This window comes from Canis aureus, chromosome 8, assembly GCF_053574225.1.
Source record: "Canis aureus isolate CA01 chromosome 8, VMU_Caureus_v.1.0, whole genome shotgun sequence".
In the NCBI taxonomy this organism is placed as follows: domain Eukaryota; kingdom Metazoa; phylum Chordata; class Mammalia; order Carnivora; family Canidae; genus Canis; species Canis aureus.
The window spans coordinates 47,167,705-47,184,010 of record NC_135618.1 but is presented as its reverse complement, the minus strand read 5'-3'; the positions used below and the strand labels follow the sequence as shown (position 1 = coordinate 47,184,010).

At 45.5% G+C, this 16,306-nt stretch overlaps 1 protein-coding gene across 7 annotated transcripts in view; it reads right to left on the bottom strand.

Annotated features, from left to right (window-relative positions):
* The window catches only part of SNX29 (sorting nexin 29), a 531,581-nt gene that overhangs the window by 317,261 nt on the left and 198,014 nt on the right, over nucleotides 1-16,306 (bottom strand). For 6 of the 7 annotated variants that reach the window (XM_077906677.1, XM_077906674.1, XM_077906678.1 and 3 more), the window contains one exon: nucleotides 10,455-10,537. In XM_077906677.1, coding sequence (XP_077762803.1) covers nucleotides 10,455-10,537 — 83 coding nt within the window. Of the gene's footprint in view, nucleotides 1-10,454; nucleotides 10,538-16,306 lie in introns of those variants that run through there. The other variant, XM_077906675.1, reaches the window with a different exon arrangement.

The following is a 16,306-nucleotide window of genomic DNA, read 5'->3' as shown; positions in this document are numbered from 1 at the left end:
ATTTGTCTACCTTCTTACTGTCCATCTCCCCTAAAATAAACTATCAGCTCAAGGGTAGCGCTTGTACCTATCATTCACTCAAGTACTCCCAGAACTATGCCTGGCACATGGGCAGTGTTCAATTAACAACTTCTGAGTGAATCCAAGGGCACCCTTTCTTACCGTCCACAAGTCAAGATGTGCAGGGGATCCCAGAAACATCTTTCAACAAAGGGTAGTACAACATGGTCTCTTCATCCCAATTAATAACTAATAAAGGAATCAGTACTTCTTACAGACACATCTTTCCCACATTATTGGACACTCTAAGATTTGAGAGAGAGCATGCATACACAAGTGAGAAAGCACAAGCAGGGGGAGGGAGAAGGAGGCTCCCCGCTGAGCAGAACCCTGGGATCATGACCTGAGTCGAAGGCAGGGGCTTCACCGACTGAGCCACCCAGGCGCCCCTGGACACTTTTTCTACTGCAGACCCTTACAAATTACCAAGCATTCCTTCTAAGATTCTAAAGAGTGCAAGCCCCAAAATAAGCATATTGGGTGTGAGGTCTCTTCCTAAGGAGCCATGTAACTGGTTTCAAAGACAGACACCACATGCATCAAAGTGAGTACCTAGCATGACTGGTACAGTCCTTATTCCCCCCATTCCTTTGTACAGAACTCCTACTGGGAAGGAGCCACCCAGCCAGAAAGGACACTTCCCAGACCCCTCTCTGCATCTAGGTGGGACCACCCATGGGCTATGGGCAGAGCAGTGTGGGTCACTCCTGGAAGTAGTGAGAACAATTCTTCTCTTCCTCTTTATTAAGTACCATCGCTTCCCCAAACTTTCTTCTTTCTCAGATAAGCTGTTCTCATCTATACCAACTTGCCTAGTACTCTAAAGTCACTGCTAAGATTACTTGGATGCAATCTGGCAAGTTTTATCACATATCTATCATCCACTTGGTCAACACACAGAAAAACAAAATTAAGTCTCTAAGTCTCAGATGATCCTCCGTGTAGTCAGAGAGACTACATACCCGAAAGATAGGATTACACTCACCAGAGTGAGCAATCGCATGCCAGACCTTGGCTGCTGCTCCTAAGTGAAACAGGAGTTTAGCAAACTCAAAGATCAGTGGGATTACATTTCTTTATGATGACAGGAGAAGAGCTGGCTCTTACAATAAATGTAACGTCTGGCCTGAACAAGGAGAAGGGAAATGACACCTCCAGAAGAGGAAACTGGATGAGCAAAGAGAAGGGATCAGGAACTGGTCAGGATGGGGACACATGGCAAAACTGCACTGAAGCCTCGTGAGCAGTGCCCAGAGAGAGAACATACTAGACACAATGGAGAAGAGCCAAGCTTGCAGAGGAAGGGAAAAGCTAGAGAAAGATGTGCTTGAAACCCACCATGGATCCCTGAAGGGGGGGCAAGGGTGGGTACAAGTACAGATTTAACTTGACAGTGGTGAACACCTTCCACTGCACCCCCCCCCCCACTGTCTTCTTAATTGGTGGAACTTATGTGGAGACAGGTTCTGAGACCAAACCTGGATGGAAGATGAAAGACATAACCTCGATTGATCTCAGACATCTCCTGCTGGCCAGGAATCAGACTGTTGGCACATTTGTAGCATACCGGCTGGCCTTGAACTTCATTAATTTGAAAGAAGTATCCTCCAAGGCAGTGGTTCCCAGTGGCCAAGCATGGGAGGTTTTCCGACTCCCCGGGTAATCCAATGCAGAGCCAGGACTAAGAACCCCAGCTCTGCTCTAAGTGGGGGAAGAGGGTAGAGCTATTCATAAGGAAGCTGGTGGGAAAGAGAAGTGTGCTCTTCTGGTTTGCTGAGTTGTTTTTGTTTTGTTTTGTTTTGAGAGAGCGAGCATGGGGAAGGAGATGTGCAGAGAGAGCAATGGACTCCCCCATGAGCAGGGAGCCCACTACAGGGCTCAATCCTGGGACTTTGAGATCATGACCTGAGCCAAAGGCAGATACTCAAGCGACTGAGCCACCCAGGTGCCCCTGCTGAGAAGATTCAACCTAGAATTTCAGACAGCCTCTTGCCAGCATGAGAACGCCTGCCTGAGAAGAGAGCAGGCACCCAGTGGGGCACAGTGGCTGGGGTACAACAGTTCACAGGAGTCCAGTGTGTGTATCCCTCCCAACACAGCCCTCAGGAACACAGGGCTGGCAGCCAGGAATCAGCCAGTGGGAGCATTTACACTATGAAAATCAATGAGCACCCGAAATCATGCCCTTCCCCCTCAGAGGCCTGGTGGTTAAACCAATACCAGTATACACTGCCAACTCTGTGGAGAGAAAAGAAAGGGGGTGGGGAGCACCACAGACTTAAGAAACACGGGGGTTGGGGAGGGACTCCTGTTATTGTTTAAATCCCTGGATCAAGACATCCTTGAAGACAGGCACTGTTAAACTTTTTTTTTTTTTTTTAGGCCAGATAAAATTGGATTTTATGACTCTTGTAATCAAGAGCTCTGAATGATGAAACCATAGGAGAGTCGAAGTCATATGCAAACTGTGGTTACAAAATACAAAACTATGCATGATGAGAAAGAAGACTCTGATTCAAGGCACGAGCCTAAGAAGGGTTATATGGGGTCCAGCACATTGCTGGTGTGGTCCTAGAACGAAGACCCATCAACTCGCCCACGGCTGCACTGTCTGGAGCTACCTTAGGTCTTCCATCACCTACATGCCAGAAGGCTGGGTTCCCAACAGCTCTGAAATTTTTATTCTTCACATTCTGAACATTTGTGGGTCAAGCTCTGCTCAAGGCACTTTGACCACAGCCGAGAAAAAAAAAAAAAAAACAGGCAAGGTCCCTGCTCTTGTAGATAGTACAGACAGCAAACAGAGAAGGGGATGAACCACCAAGATGGTCCAAGGTACCAGTAAGCCCTGTGATGAAGATTAAGTAACACAATAAAAGGCAAGTGGGAAGATACAACGTGGCAGAGGAGCTGACTGCTGAAACAGAGACCTGCCTGCCACCGTGGGATCAGTCGTGGAGACACAGGGAAAGAACATTCCAGCAGAGGGACACCTGCAGAGGCACTGAGGCAGGAACAAGGCTGGTGCATCTGAGGAAGAGCCTGATGGCCAGGGTGGCTGCAGGAGAGCGCAAGGGGGGAGCAGGGCAGGAGGAGGCAGGGCTGGAACATGAAAAGAGCCAGACCACAGCCAACACTGGAGGCCATCATCAGAAGGTCTGGAGCAGAGTGATGGGATCTGACATATGTTTCCATGAGGCTTCACGTTTATCCAACTGCAACCAGACAGGAGGACATGCACAGAGTCAGGAACTAGCTTTACTCGAAACCCAAGAAGCCTGCCTCAGACCAAGACATCTTTACCTCTGTGCACACCCAGGGCAGGAACGCAAGGCCACCCAAGTGGAGATGGCCCAAACCCGCGACAGTTTAGACTGCAAGATACAAAGTTATGCCCCACATGCGTGCAGGCTCCAGGAATCCCCTCGCCCGTGGCCATCCACCTCCACAGAATCAAAGGGTCTCAACTGCCCTGCCCTATCTCCTGCGAGCCCAGGGAAACAGAAGCCTGGTGAGAACATGAAGCACAAGCACTGAATAGGGAATCTGTGAGCAGGCCACCTGCAGGCAGAGACACAACATATCAGGGAGGTTGAGGACTTCCTTTTTTTTTTTTTTTTTTTTTTAAACTTCTGTTTCTTAGAGTAAACTTTTTAAATTGCTACCATGCCTCCCTCATCTGTCAAGTTCCTCCCACTGTACCTCCTGCCTCGCCGCCGATTACTCTGATTGCCACCAGCAATAGGCCATTTCTTCTCTGTCCCTGAACTCATGACAGATTAATTAAACTGAGCTACCGACAAGAACATGCAGCCTTAAATCCATCACTAGGGAATAAGATACGGTGGCCAAGGCAAAAGGACAGCGGAAAGTACCTAATGAGGGGAAGGCGGGAGCAAGAGCCTCATGATGCCCCAGACACTATCATCTAGAAAGACAGACTCCAAGAAATAAGAGCCCCTCACAAGCACATGATGGACTCCATTTCCAGTAAAGAGCTGATAGTTTGCCACGAGCCTATGAACTACAGAAACTGAACTCAAGCTTGAGGACAGGCAGGGGAGATAGGTGGAATTATTGCTCTTATTAACACAAAGCTCAGGGCTAAACTGTCCTGTCAAGCACGGCTGGATTCAGGGGCTCAAAGGATACGATCACAGCTCAGCTATGATCCCAGCTCCTCTCAGCCAACCTGGCTCAGCCCCTCCATCTGTGTGACAGCCTCACATGGACACAAGAGAGCTACAATGGCCCCAGCCTTCCCAGTCCAACAGGAAAGAACCATGCTTCTGGCAGGCAGACCATCTGTCTTCCACAGTCTGGAAAGCCAGTTCCAATTCACAAGCAAATGCTCCTCGGACAAACCCAAAAGAAAGCTAACACCAAGCAAGGTTCTGCTGAGCAGCAGGCATGGTGAGAACATCCTCCTGTGGGACACTGAGAAACTGGCCTCATCAGCTGCACATACAACCACTGACCACACCCAAAGGGTAAAACCAAGGGTCCATGGGACAAGCAAGGTCCCGAATGTACGGTGTAGAGGCTTCACCTCCAGTGTCTGGAGCAGGCAGGGACAGCAATCACCCACAAGAGCTGACACAGCAACCCCAGAGTGGGGCAAGTGTGTACCTGGGGCAAGGGCTTCCCTTGCTTGGCTAGACAAGCATGCCATGCATAGGCACAGGCCAGGGACAGTGGGCTTTCCTGCCCCATGTGTGCTGCCAGTCAAAGGCCACAGATCCCCTCTCAGGTCCCATTTTGTCCACCAGGGGAGCGCTGACCAAAAACCCAACTTTCAAAACCTCAACTTCCCACTACAAGCTGAGTAAGACATTGATGACGATGGTCCCTATGCCCACGGGGGGTCAAGTTAATACCTCAGTACACCTCACAACCAGTGTTCATTTCCTATGGCTGCTCTAACAACCACAAACTTGGCGGCTTACAGCAACTGAAGTTTACTACCTTAGAGCTTGGGAGGCCTGAAGTCTCAAATGTCTCACAGGCTATACTCAGGCCATCAGTAGGGCTGTGCTCCTTCTAGGGGAGAAGCCAGTTCCCAGTCTTTTCCAGTTTCTGGAGGATGCCCACACTCCTTGACTTGGGGCCCTGTATTCCAGCTACTGCTGTTTCTGTTGTCACATCTTCTCCCTCCCTGGCCCTCCTCCTCCCTTCTCTAAGGACCCTCATGATTACACTGGGGGCATCCGGATAAAGCAGGATCATCTCCCCTTATCACAATCCTTAACTCCCATCTGGATAGTCCCTTTTGCCACGTAAGGCAGTATATTCACAGGTCCTAGGCATCAGGACATGGACATTCTTGAGGGCCATCCTCCTGTCTACCACAGTACCTTCTACGTCCCAGACTTGGACACGAGCATGTTCTCCCAACTACCTCATTTAATTACTATTTATCCTCACAAAAGTCCATGAAGTACATACTATTTTCATTCTAATTTTAGGACCATACAAAAGGGCTGAGAGAGGTAGAGGTACTGACTATAGGATCAGTGGCCAGTATGTACTGACTGGCTCATGTCAGCAGGATGCTAAGTGCTTTACACATACTAACCCACCTCCATCTTACCCAAAACCCCATGAGGAAGTCATTACTGCAATTCCCATTTTAAAGAGGAAGAAACAGAGTCACAGAATGGTCATATGGCCCCATCAGTTGTGCATGGGAGTCCTCAGTGTCCTTACACAGAAGTTATCCATCCACCCAAGGCCATGGTGAGATGCTAGGACCATGTGGCATGCTGGGTTTCCCCAATGTTGAGACCGTGAGCATCTTGTTCATGGGCCATGCCCAGGGCCCCATGTGCAGGATGAAGTGACACCTTGGACAAAGACACAGGGGCCCTGATAGAATAAGCCATCCTTCTTTCTCCATGTGGTCGATGCAAGGGAGGAGGAGTCTTAAATCCATACCACAGCCATGCTCCTGGACCAGTCCTGACGGATCTCCCTCAGGACACCTCTCCCCAGTGGCATTCCTCACAGCTCTCGGCAGAGGGCCTCCATCTGGGAGCTGTGCTTCCCCATGGAGACTTCTACCAGCCAAATGCTCTCACCCTCGCTCCCCATACCTCAAGGGCTGGTTGGGGAGATTCTCAAATTGTGTGGAGTTGATTAAAAAGTCACCTACTAACCCCCACGGACATTCTTCCCTCTTGGTCCCTGTTGGGTGAGAAATAAGTCTGCAGACTCGACACTCAACTCACCAGGAGAGTCCCTGGGTCTACACCTGGGTGGCAGTGTGTGACCACAGCTACTCAAGCTGGAGTTTCCTAGAGAGTCCTGTGTCTAGGTCTTACAGGGAACTAGAGAGGAAAGAGGAAGAGCCAGGATTAATTATCATCTCTAGTGGAAAGAAAATTATCTGTTGACCACCGGTTGTGAGGCAAGTACAAAATATCTCTCTTACAGAAGAGCTGCACATGCACATTCTCTCTCTCACCATCAACTACCATCTGACAGAATCAGCACAGGATCCTGTTAAACCAAAAGCCCCACCCCCCAACCAAAAAGGACCATGTAAAGAGCCAGTAGGTGACAGCATCTCTACAAGTAAGGGCTTGTCTGGGTCCCATCAAGACACTAAAGAAGCACCCAACTAGTTACCCCCTTTCTGACTCCACAAGCCACCATCAGAGGAGACTCAAAAGGAACAATGTGCCTGAGCAACAGATTTGGGCTTCTGGTTTACTCACTACGAATGGATGAACTCCTCTTCTGACTACACATCATCCTCTGCATGCTTGGCTAATGTGAGTCCATTCTTGAGAAAATGAGCCATCTTGTCGACAAAACCCAGCAGGTATCTGAGGGGGTTCGCCGCTCCTCAGGTCCCTCAGTGAGCTGCCAGAAGGCCTTCTCCAGGCAAGAAGCCAACTTGACATACTAGGTTTCATACTTCAGTGAATTCATAGATGAAAACAGGAGTCTGGAGAGCCATCTCCTGCTCTCCCTCTCTAAGTGAAACTCCCCTGCACTGGAGAAATGTCTGAATTCCTTAACAGAACTGATTAAGCATCCAATAGGAGTCACACTGCAAGCTTAACTGTCAGGCCAGTTCACTGTGGACACAGCTCTAAAGCTGGAAGGAGAGCAGACAATCCACGTCAGGATGAAAGAGATCCAAAAATTCAAGTGAAGGCATAAGCTTTTGGGAAATCAGGTCTCAGGAAGGAAAACTAGCACTCGAGTGGTGAATAACCCAACCTCACACTCCTGGACCATATTAAGGAGAAAAAATTGCTTCAGTTAATATTGAGGTCACCCAAAATCCTAAATCCATATTTACTGATGAAATCTTCATTTATTTTAGAGGGAACCGTTCTTTTAGAAAAGGGAGACAATAGGAATCTGAAATCTACAAAATTAAAGGTTGTCAACAATCTATTCTAAGGCCCCGTTTTAAATGTTTTTTGTTGTTGTTGTTTTAAATCTTAGGAGGCATTTTTCCACAACAATGAAGCTGGGGGTCCCAACACAGCCCTAAGCAATCTATTCAACCCTGAGTATTTGGGGCTTAGAATGATTTCTCAACTCTTTTCCCCTACTGATGAGGGGAATAACAACTTCATAAATAAGTTGTTGCCAAAAGATAAAGAGAATCTTTAGGTCCTCAAACTAAAAGGCTTATAACTGTAGAAAATGCATTCCGAATTCCCACCTAGAATATGGGAAGCTGGTATACATCTCTACGTCCACCCATAACCCCAAGGGAATCAGAGATCAGGAAGGACTCTCTCCCCCTCCCACCTCTCCCTGCCCCTACTCTTTCAACTCCCCAGACACCCCAAGCCATCCTAGCCTGGCTGAGACACCCCGAGCTACTATAGCCTGACAAGGGCACACACTGTATTTGAACATGAGTCAGCAACTAGCTGGGGTTGAGGACTGAGCCTCGATTCACTTGACCAATAGAGGGCATCACTTGAAAATTAGGTCAAAGCTCTTTGAAAGCACACCTTTTAATAAGGCTGCTTCCTGGTGCCTGGCACATTACAGGTGCTCACTAGGATTTCTGAGTGAGAGGCATAAACTACATGGCCTAAGGCACCACAACAGAGCACTGACCTGTGCACGCCCACACTAGAGGACTTTCATAAAAACCTTTCACTGACCAATGACCTGCAGAGAAGGCAGATGGTCTTACATTTCACAATAATGAACAGCAGTAAGGACTGCTGCCACACAGAGTACAAGACACGCCACACGGTCTCTACTGATCCACTCAAGGGCCATCTCAACATCCTGAAGGCACATACTCAACTTTGGCTCAGGGCATCCAGGCTGTGCCTAAGGACCGGCAATGGTAAAGGAAACAATTCTGTACACTGTGGGTTCTGTGTACTTGAGTGCCAGAGGAAGGACTCCAATGATGCTCACATTCCACCATGTGTTTTATAAAGTTGAGGTTTTAAATCACAAGCCCAGAAATGCTTCTTTCTTCCTAGGTTTAATTTTCTTACTGCACCGATTCCTAGTTCTGAGCAGGCAGGGCACAGATTTCTCAAAAGGCAGTCAGGTATAGTCCATGAGTCATGTGCATTAGAGTCACATTATCTAGACATGCCAATGTGGGGCCCATCCTAGATGAAACCACCCATGACAAAAACAGCATTCTCCCCCCCCGCCCGGAAAGAGGCATATTTAATAAGTTCCCCAGGTAATGCCCTCTGCACACTATAGTTCAAGAACTTTGGAAGGCAAAGAACCCAGGATTTGGAAGAAAATGACCTGACTTTGTTTCCACCCTCGATACACATACAAAACCCTTAAACTCCCATAAGCCTCTAATAATGAACTTTCTAAAATACAAGAAAGAAAAACCAAAAAAATTAAAAATTACAACAGAACAGAGGAAAAATATCCTCTCTTCACAGGGTGACAAAGTCCAAAGGAAACAGAGGTGAAGCTGCCTGGAAAGGGGAAGATAAATACCACTCACTCAAAATGCATCATGGATGGAACGAGCAACTACAAAAGCAAGGTGCTGGGGAAACGAAGATGGGGAGTGAAAGTCAAAAGACCAACATCCACAGAACACATGGTCAAATAAATTCAGAGCCATAATAGCAACGTCTGTTTGAAAAAGTGAAGAGCCCACAGGAAAATATGATTAATTCTGCAATGATAACCCCTAGACTAATGATGAACAAAGCAAAGCATGTGATAAAAATCATAAGAGTAATCATCAACATGTTGAAGCCAAACAGAGACCATAATCAACACAAAAGCTTCAAACAAAATTCAAGACTTTTTGTTATTCTGTTATTCTGTTATTCCTATGCAAACCATATCCAGATTCCAAGTCAGTCTCCTTCTAGCACACAGAAAAATAACAACCACTTACTGAACACCAATTACAGACCAGGTGCCATACCGGAAACTTCGTGTTCATTGTTTCAGTAAATCCCCACAACTATCTCCATGATGTTGGAGGGATGTTTCCACTTACAGGTGGCAAAATAACTCCAAGACATCAAGTTATACCTGGTGAGTCTAGATTCAAATGCAGGTCAAGCTGACTCCCAGGACCTGTAAGCCTGGAGGGTCCACCCCTTTGTTAAAATGTCTACACTAAAAAAATAAATAAATAAATAAATAAAATGTCTACACTCCAAGAGTTCATTTGTGTTTAAGGAAACCTTTTAATGGTAAACTGGCTGAAGGCTGCAAGACATTTCAGCCAAAGTTAAATATCCTTTCTTCCAGCTGACCGGAGAAATATTTGAGTTGATTCAGGACAGTTAAAGTGTAGCCAAAATGCAGAGAGAAGCAGCATATGGTATCACCTCCTTTGGTGCAATCTTGGTCAAGAGATCTTTTTTTTTTTTTAACCTGCATTTCTGACTAATATTAACAACTAAAATTTATTCAGTACTTACGCTAGAATAGGCATTATACTGAGATATCTAGAGGATTTACCTCATAAGGTAGGGACCCCATTTTACAGATGAGGAAACTAAGGTACATAGAGATGAAGAAGCTTAGCCAGAACTGGGGTTGAAACCAGGTCAGCCTAATTCCAGCTCTGGTTCTTCACCACTGGCCTGATGGAACTTTATCATGTTGCAAGGTTCTCTACCTAGCAAGTACCTCAAGATCCCAGACATAAAACTGCCTAAGTACACAAATTAATACAACTGTTGCTAGTGATCCAGCAATTAAGTCTTACAATATTAGTTATGCATTTAGCAAGAATACACAATGGGATGTTCCATCTAATTTGTTTTCCAAATTCCTGATCAGCACTGTTTCTCTAATTCATCTGCATAAGCAGTCATCACACTTTGAGGGTCTCCTACACTACAGGTACAAGGACTGTTGAGATTTAAAAGTTTGGACCCCTTCCCAACCAGGCTCAGTCTCCCCCTCACCTTCAGCTGTCTGACCTTCTCTTTTCAGCATCTGGACAGCTCCAACGTATTTCTTCAGTTGGACTTTGAGCACCTCGTTTTCTCTGCAGGTACAAGAACGTTAAAAAAAATACATTTTTAAAAACTGGAGATTTAGATATAAATGGGGGGGGCAATCTGTATAAAAAAATAACATAGGGCTCATGATATAAATATTAATACATTTTCTGTATAAGAGATTGTTGTTGGAGGAGACATTAGCAAGGGCACATTCGCAAAAAGCCTGCAAAAACTGTAAATTAAGTGCTAACTGGTTCCAGTCCCCACAAAGTCAGGATACAGACATAAGTTGTGCTTGGATTATCTGAGTCTGTCAAGCTGTTAGGTGCCTGTTCGGAATCAGGCACTCGGTGATATTCTGTTAACAGTAGCACGTCCTAAATACCATGTATTCGACCTGGGGAAAAATCACTTTTTATTAACTGCTACAATGCACTGAACATGTATTATTTGCCAGGCATCACGTGAAATCTTTGTCATCTCATTAATCTTTCCAATATCTCATCACACCTATTTTACAGGTGAGTAAATGGAGTCATAAAGAGAAGCAGCAGCTTAGTCCACACCCATCTCCATACAAGACTCTATATTATGCAACACAGAACTCAGGCTCCATCGAGACCCTACTCTACCAAATTCATTCCCCAGGTACATGGCTAAGGAAAAGAACATGAGGATCAGAAGGCGAAAACTACCATTTACTGAGTATCACACAGCTCACACTTTACCTACATGACTTCATTCATTCTTCATTCATTAGGAAAATGTTTAAATGCCTATCGTGTATTAGGCACAATGACCCAATAGTATTCTCCTCAATTTACAGAGGAGGAATTGAGGCACAGATAAGGTCTGTGACTAAGGTCACATGGCCAAGGTCAAGGTCATAAGCAAGGCTCACTGCCAAGACATAAACCCAGGTCGCTCTGTCCCAAGGCCCAGAAGAGCTTTTCTCAGTCTCCTTTTGGGATTTGGACTTGGTATCTCATCAGTGCCCCCAGAGAGAGTTGCTTTTTCCACACTTTCTGATTCTACTCCTCCCACCCAAAGGTCTTGAGCCTGAGTGCCTTTAAGCATCAGAGAACATTTCCTCAATATGAAAACAGCTTTAAGACTAGGTTTCTTTTTATAAATATAAAAATGTAAATGCACATCACAAAATACTCAATCAGAGCACATTTCAGCAGGAATGTAAAAGTCAGTTGAAAGCCGAACACCTTGAAATCAACCCAGTGACATTTTTATAGCTATGCTATCATACTTCTCTCTAGGTATGCATGCACGTGCTCATACACGCAGTTAATCTATTTCTCTTGGATGAAACATTTTTCACACTCTTTTCTTTTTTTTGCTTAAAGTCTTTTTTTCCTTTGTTCACCACTCAAGTCACCCCCCTTCCTCCTGGTATCCAGAACTGAAAATCCAGCATATACATTTCAGGCCTTCCTCAACACTCAACAACACCCATACACTCAACTATGGCTTACTTCGTAAAACCAGGTATTTTAAGTTTTTCTGCAACTAGGTTGTCTCCTTTAACAATTCACCACATAGGCCATTTCTAACTCCATCCATTTATGGATGCAAATGCCATTCCTTGGCATGGGCGTGCGCCACACACTTATTCAGGGTAAAAGCTTCAGACTTCCCATCATCAGTACTATCTTCCAAGTATCTGACTACACCTCAGCCCTGTGTTTGCTATTTTGCTTTTCTGCACTTTTGACAGAAAAAAAAAAAAATCACCAACTGCAGATTCTACCATATACTTAGGTGTCACCTGAGAACACTACGTTCATCTCAGAAGCTCTAGAGAGTAAACCACAGAGGAGTCCGTTATATCCCCCTCCCTCCTCCTAGACAGCCTCTAACGGATGTTCATAAAGATGTCTGCAACTTTCTCCATCTGTGATGTGAATAGCAAATGTCTGAGGCTAAGCAACTACAAGTCCTGGAAAGGTTTTGGGGAGGGAAATGTTCCCCGATACACGTGGATTGTCCAGCCTGTTTTCTTGGACTGCCTCGGCAGAGTCTTGTCACTCATTCCAACCTCCTCCTCATCACCACATGTGAATTCAAGTCACGTAGGACCTGAAGACCAGGGAAAGCAATTGATCTGCATTTCTATATGGCATCATTTAACAAGGGTTCGAGGCACAGCATCTTCCATGTGGCGGAATCTGCAGGCTCATTTAGGCGGACAGACAGGTGAACCGTGTCAACGTCTGCTGCTTGGGCTCTCATTTGCTCACGGCACACAGGCCAATCCTTAGCTTCCCTGTTCCTCTGCTGTGCTGCAGCCAGCACAGAAAGGTTTCAAGTGGCTGCTTCTTTTCTGGGTTGGATCTTTTAATAGTGTCTTACAATCCTATTTAAAAATTAGATGCAACAGATTAAAACTGAAGTTTTTAATATAAACTGATATGCATCAAATTGGTGGGAAACTGCAGAGTACATCAAACCACTGGGTGAGCACCTCTGGGAGCCAGAAATTCATCCCAGACTATTTTGTACCAATGAACTTTTTGCCTTTTGTGGGAAGTTAACACTTTCAGGTCACTGGAACTGTTTATGGAGGAAATTCAAACACCTGTATGAGGCCCTTTTTGGTTTTTTTTTGTTTTTTTTGTTTGTTTGTTTTTTCAAGTAATTAGATTCACATGTAGTTGCAAAGATAGTATCAAGAGATCCTATGCCCTTGGCCCAGTCTCCCCAATGGTTACAGCCTACCTAACTATGGAACAAGAGCAAAACCAGAGTTTCCTATGAGCATAATGTGTGTGTGCACGTGTACGCATGCATGCATGCACGCAGTTCCATATAGCCCACTGTTTTCACTGATGCTTCTAAGCATCCTCCCCCACAGTGTGTCTCTTGAGATGGAATACAAACTTAAATGGCCACTGGAGTCACACAGACTAGGCCAAGGAGCAGAGCAAACCAGGACAAAGAGGGAGTAGGTGGCAGGTGATTATGAAAACCAGAGAGCTCCTGCTCCACCAAAAAAATTTTCTTAAAACCTAACACATTACTAGAGTGCCTGGCTGGCTCAATCAGAAGAGTATGTGACTCTTGATCTCAGGGTCATGAGTTCAAGCTCCACACTGGGTACAGAGATCGCCAACAAAAATAAATTAAAAAAAAAAAAAAAAAGCGCACATTACCAGGCCAAGAAAATAATTCCCAGGCTCTGAACAACTAATTTGCAACCAGCCAACAGAACTTTAATTTGTAGCTAGAAGAGCCATAGAGAGTCCATCATTCTTATTACACAGGTCTATTATGATTAGCAAATTAAAAATGCCTTTTTGTTTGGCACCTCATGAGACAATAGAATGGATTAGTTAACTAAATGAATACTAACTATGAAAAGGCTCTGAGTGAGTGAAAGACGTGGGGAGGATGGTGTAGGCTCACTCATTCCTCCAAAGGCCTACAAACCACCACAGGTCCCACCACCACAAGCTGGTCAGCCTCAATAGGTAAAGGCCAAGGTGAGCAAGGAAGACCAAAGCCTGAGCGGGGCTCTGGGCACATCAGTTCATAGGCAGGGTGTCTCCTGCCAGGGGGCCTCACCTCTTTGCTACACCCCACCCCACATGTGCATGCACAAGAGGGAGCATGAGTGCCACACAGCCCTGACGGCTAGACATGCAGGCAGTATCCCAACAGACTCCTTTGAGCGATGAGCTCATAGGGCTATTACTTTTAGCCTTTTTCTCTTTTGGTTGCTCAGCTGTATTCCCTAATCTTCTATAGGGAAGTTATGTTTGCAGACAAAAACATTAAAGAAAATCCTCAAGAGGAAAGATGGTAGTACTATGGATCAGGCCACCCCTTCACCTATATGGGGGGAAGCACCTCCACCCTGTCTACACTGACAACACATGCATGGTGAGCCTGTGAGGCAGAGAGCTCAGATCAAGGAGGCATAGGTATTTGTCACCGTGTCCATTAATACCTTAGAGCAACTCCCTCTTCTCCACTTCATAGGATTTTCCCCTTCTTTGGTTCTAGGATGTATACTGCTCAGCTGAAGATTGCCCTACCACATCTAGTTGTTTTTATAACCAACAGAGTTGATTTAATATCAAACCCTGACATGCCATCTAAAAAAACATCTGTTGTTTTTGCTGGGATGTTGTTGTTACTAAGAACCACCTGCGCTCAGACCTTCCAGTGACACGAGACACTAGGAAGTCCTAAGGGTCCAACCACTTCCCTGTCCACCCAAGTGTAGTCACTGCTGCTCCAGGTGCAGCTGAGGGCTTCTCATCCCATTTAGGACCAGTCAGTGATCCACCTGTCAATGCTAGGCCCTCTCCAAGGATCTGGTCTTTCAACTCTAACTCACCCATCTGCCTCAAATGAGGAGGTGTGGTTGGGGGAGATTGGGGGAAGACGGGTATCATCAGTCATCACAATGTCCACAATGAGCAAACCACAGAACAAGGAGGAGTAGGGGTAAAGCTTCTGTCAGGCAGACCCAGCCCTGTCATGGCCCAAGCAACTGCAGTGGGAAACCAACCTCACAAAGATAAACTTGCAGAGAAATCCCCCATTCCCTGACTGCCCTCGAGTACTTACCCAGTTCTCTCCACTCCCAATGGCAGTGGGACCTAACTCCCTCAAGTTCCACCAAAGAGGAGAAACAGCATGAACTAAAACAGAATCTTCCAAATGCGGTACATTGCCAAGATCATTTTAGAGGTATACCAATCTTTTATATATATATATATAAAAAAAACAGAGATATTCCTCTAGTAGATTTTTTAAAAACTGATTTTCCAAATATTGCTCTGATATAAAGAATCCTTTCAAAAGAAGTTCAAAGGTTTTCAAAGGTGGACTGAAAGAACACTAAAGAGAGAATAATGCAGGTAGGACACAGGCGTGGCCCAAACCACAAAGCTGGTGCACCATGACCACAATCTGGGGCAGAGAACCTTTGCCTTAAAATAAAATAAAGGTATACAGAGAAGGTATTTTAAAGTGCTTCCTGAACTGCATTAGAGGGGGTGACAAAAGATCGTGGAAAGAGGAGGAAGGGGATCACAGGTAAGCACAATCAGGGAGAGATGCACTGAACAACTTCATTCTCTCCCCCCACCCCTATTGCCCCAGAGCTTCTCAGAGCCTTCAAAGTGAAGTATTCGTGCACACTGGCTACCCTACAGTTTGCCAAATGCTGTTTTAGATTGGACATAGTCCCCTAAAACTGGGAGACCAATTTTAGTGGCAAAGAACTGAGTTTCTGCTAGAAAAATGTGGCCCACATGGACTGTGGCAGAGGTAGGCACTTGAAAGCTTTAGATTTTCCTTGAAATTCCTCCATGGTAGCTAAGAAGGGAAAAGCAGCTCAAGGCCAAGACATCCTATAGGTAAAAGCTGCATTTCACTCAAAGGATCTGTATAACATCTATGATGAATCACAGTTTGCCCCCGCGTGGGGCACTCTATGTCAGAGACGATGCACACAGGCTCTTGTGTAGTCTGTACCACACCCCTGCAAGAAGGGTTGGGATTATCCCCAAATTTTATTACCTTCACTTTACAGATGAAGAAACAGTCTGGAAAAAAAAAAAAAAAAAGAAACAGTCTGCAAGAGGTTAAACAGGCCATAAAATAAAAACAAATTTTAAAAAATCAGAGTTCAATGTGTGGCCACAATTCACATGTCAACATCTCCAACTCCTGGTTCTTTCACTCTGCACCCACATGATCTCATTAGAGCACCAGTACATCAGGAGGTTGGTTTCACTGTGCCTGTTTTGCAGAATGGAAAGCAGTGGCACAGGGAGTCAAACCTGAGA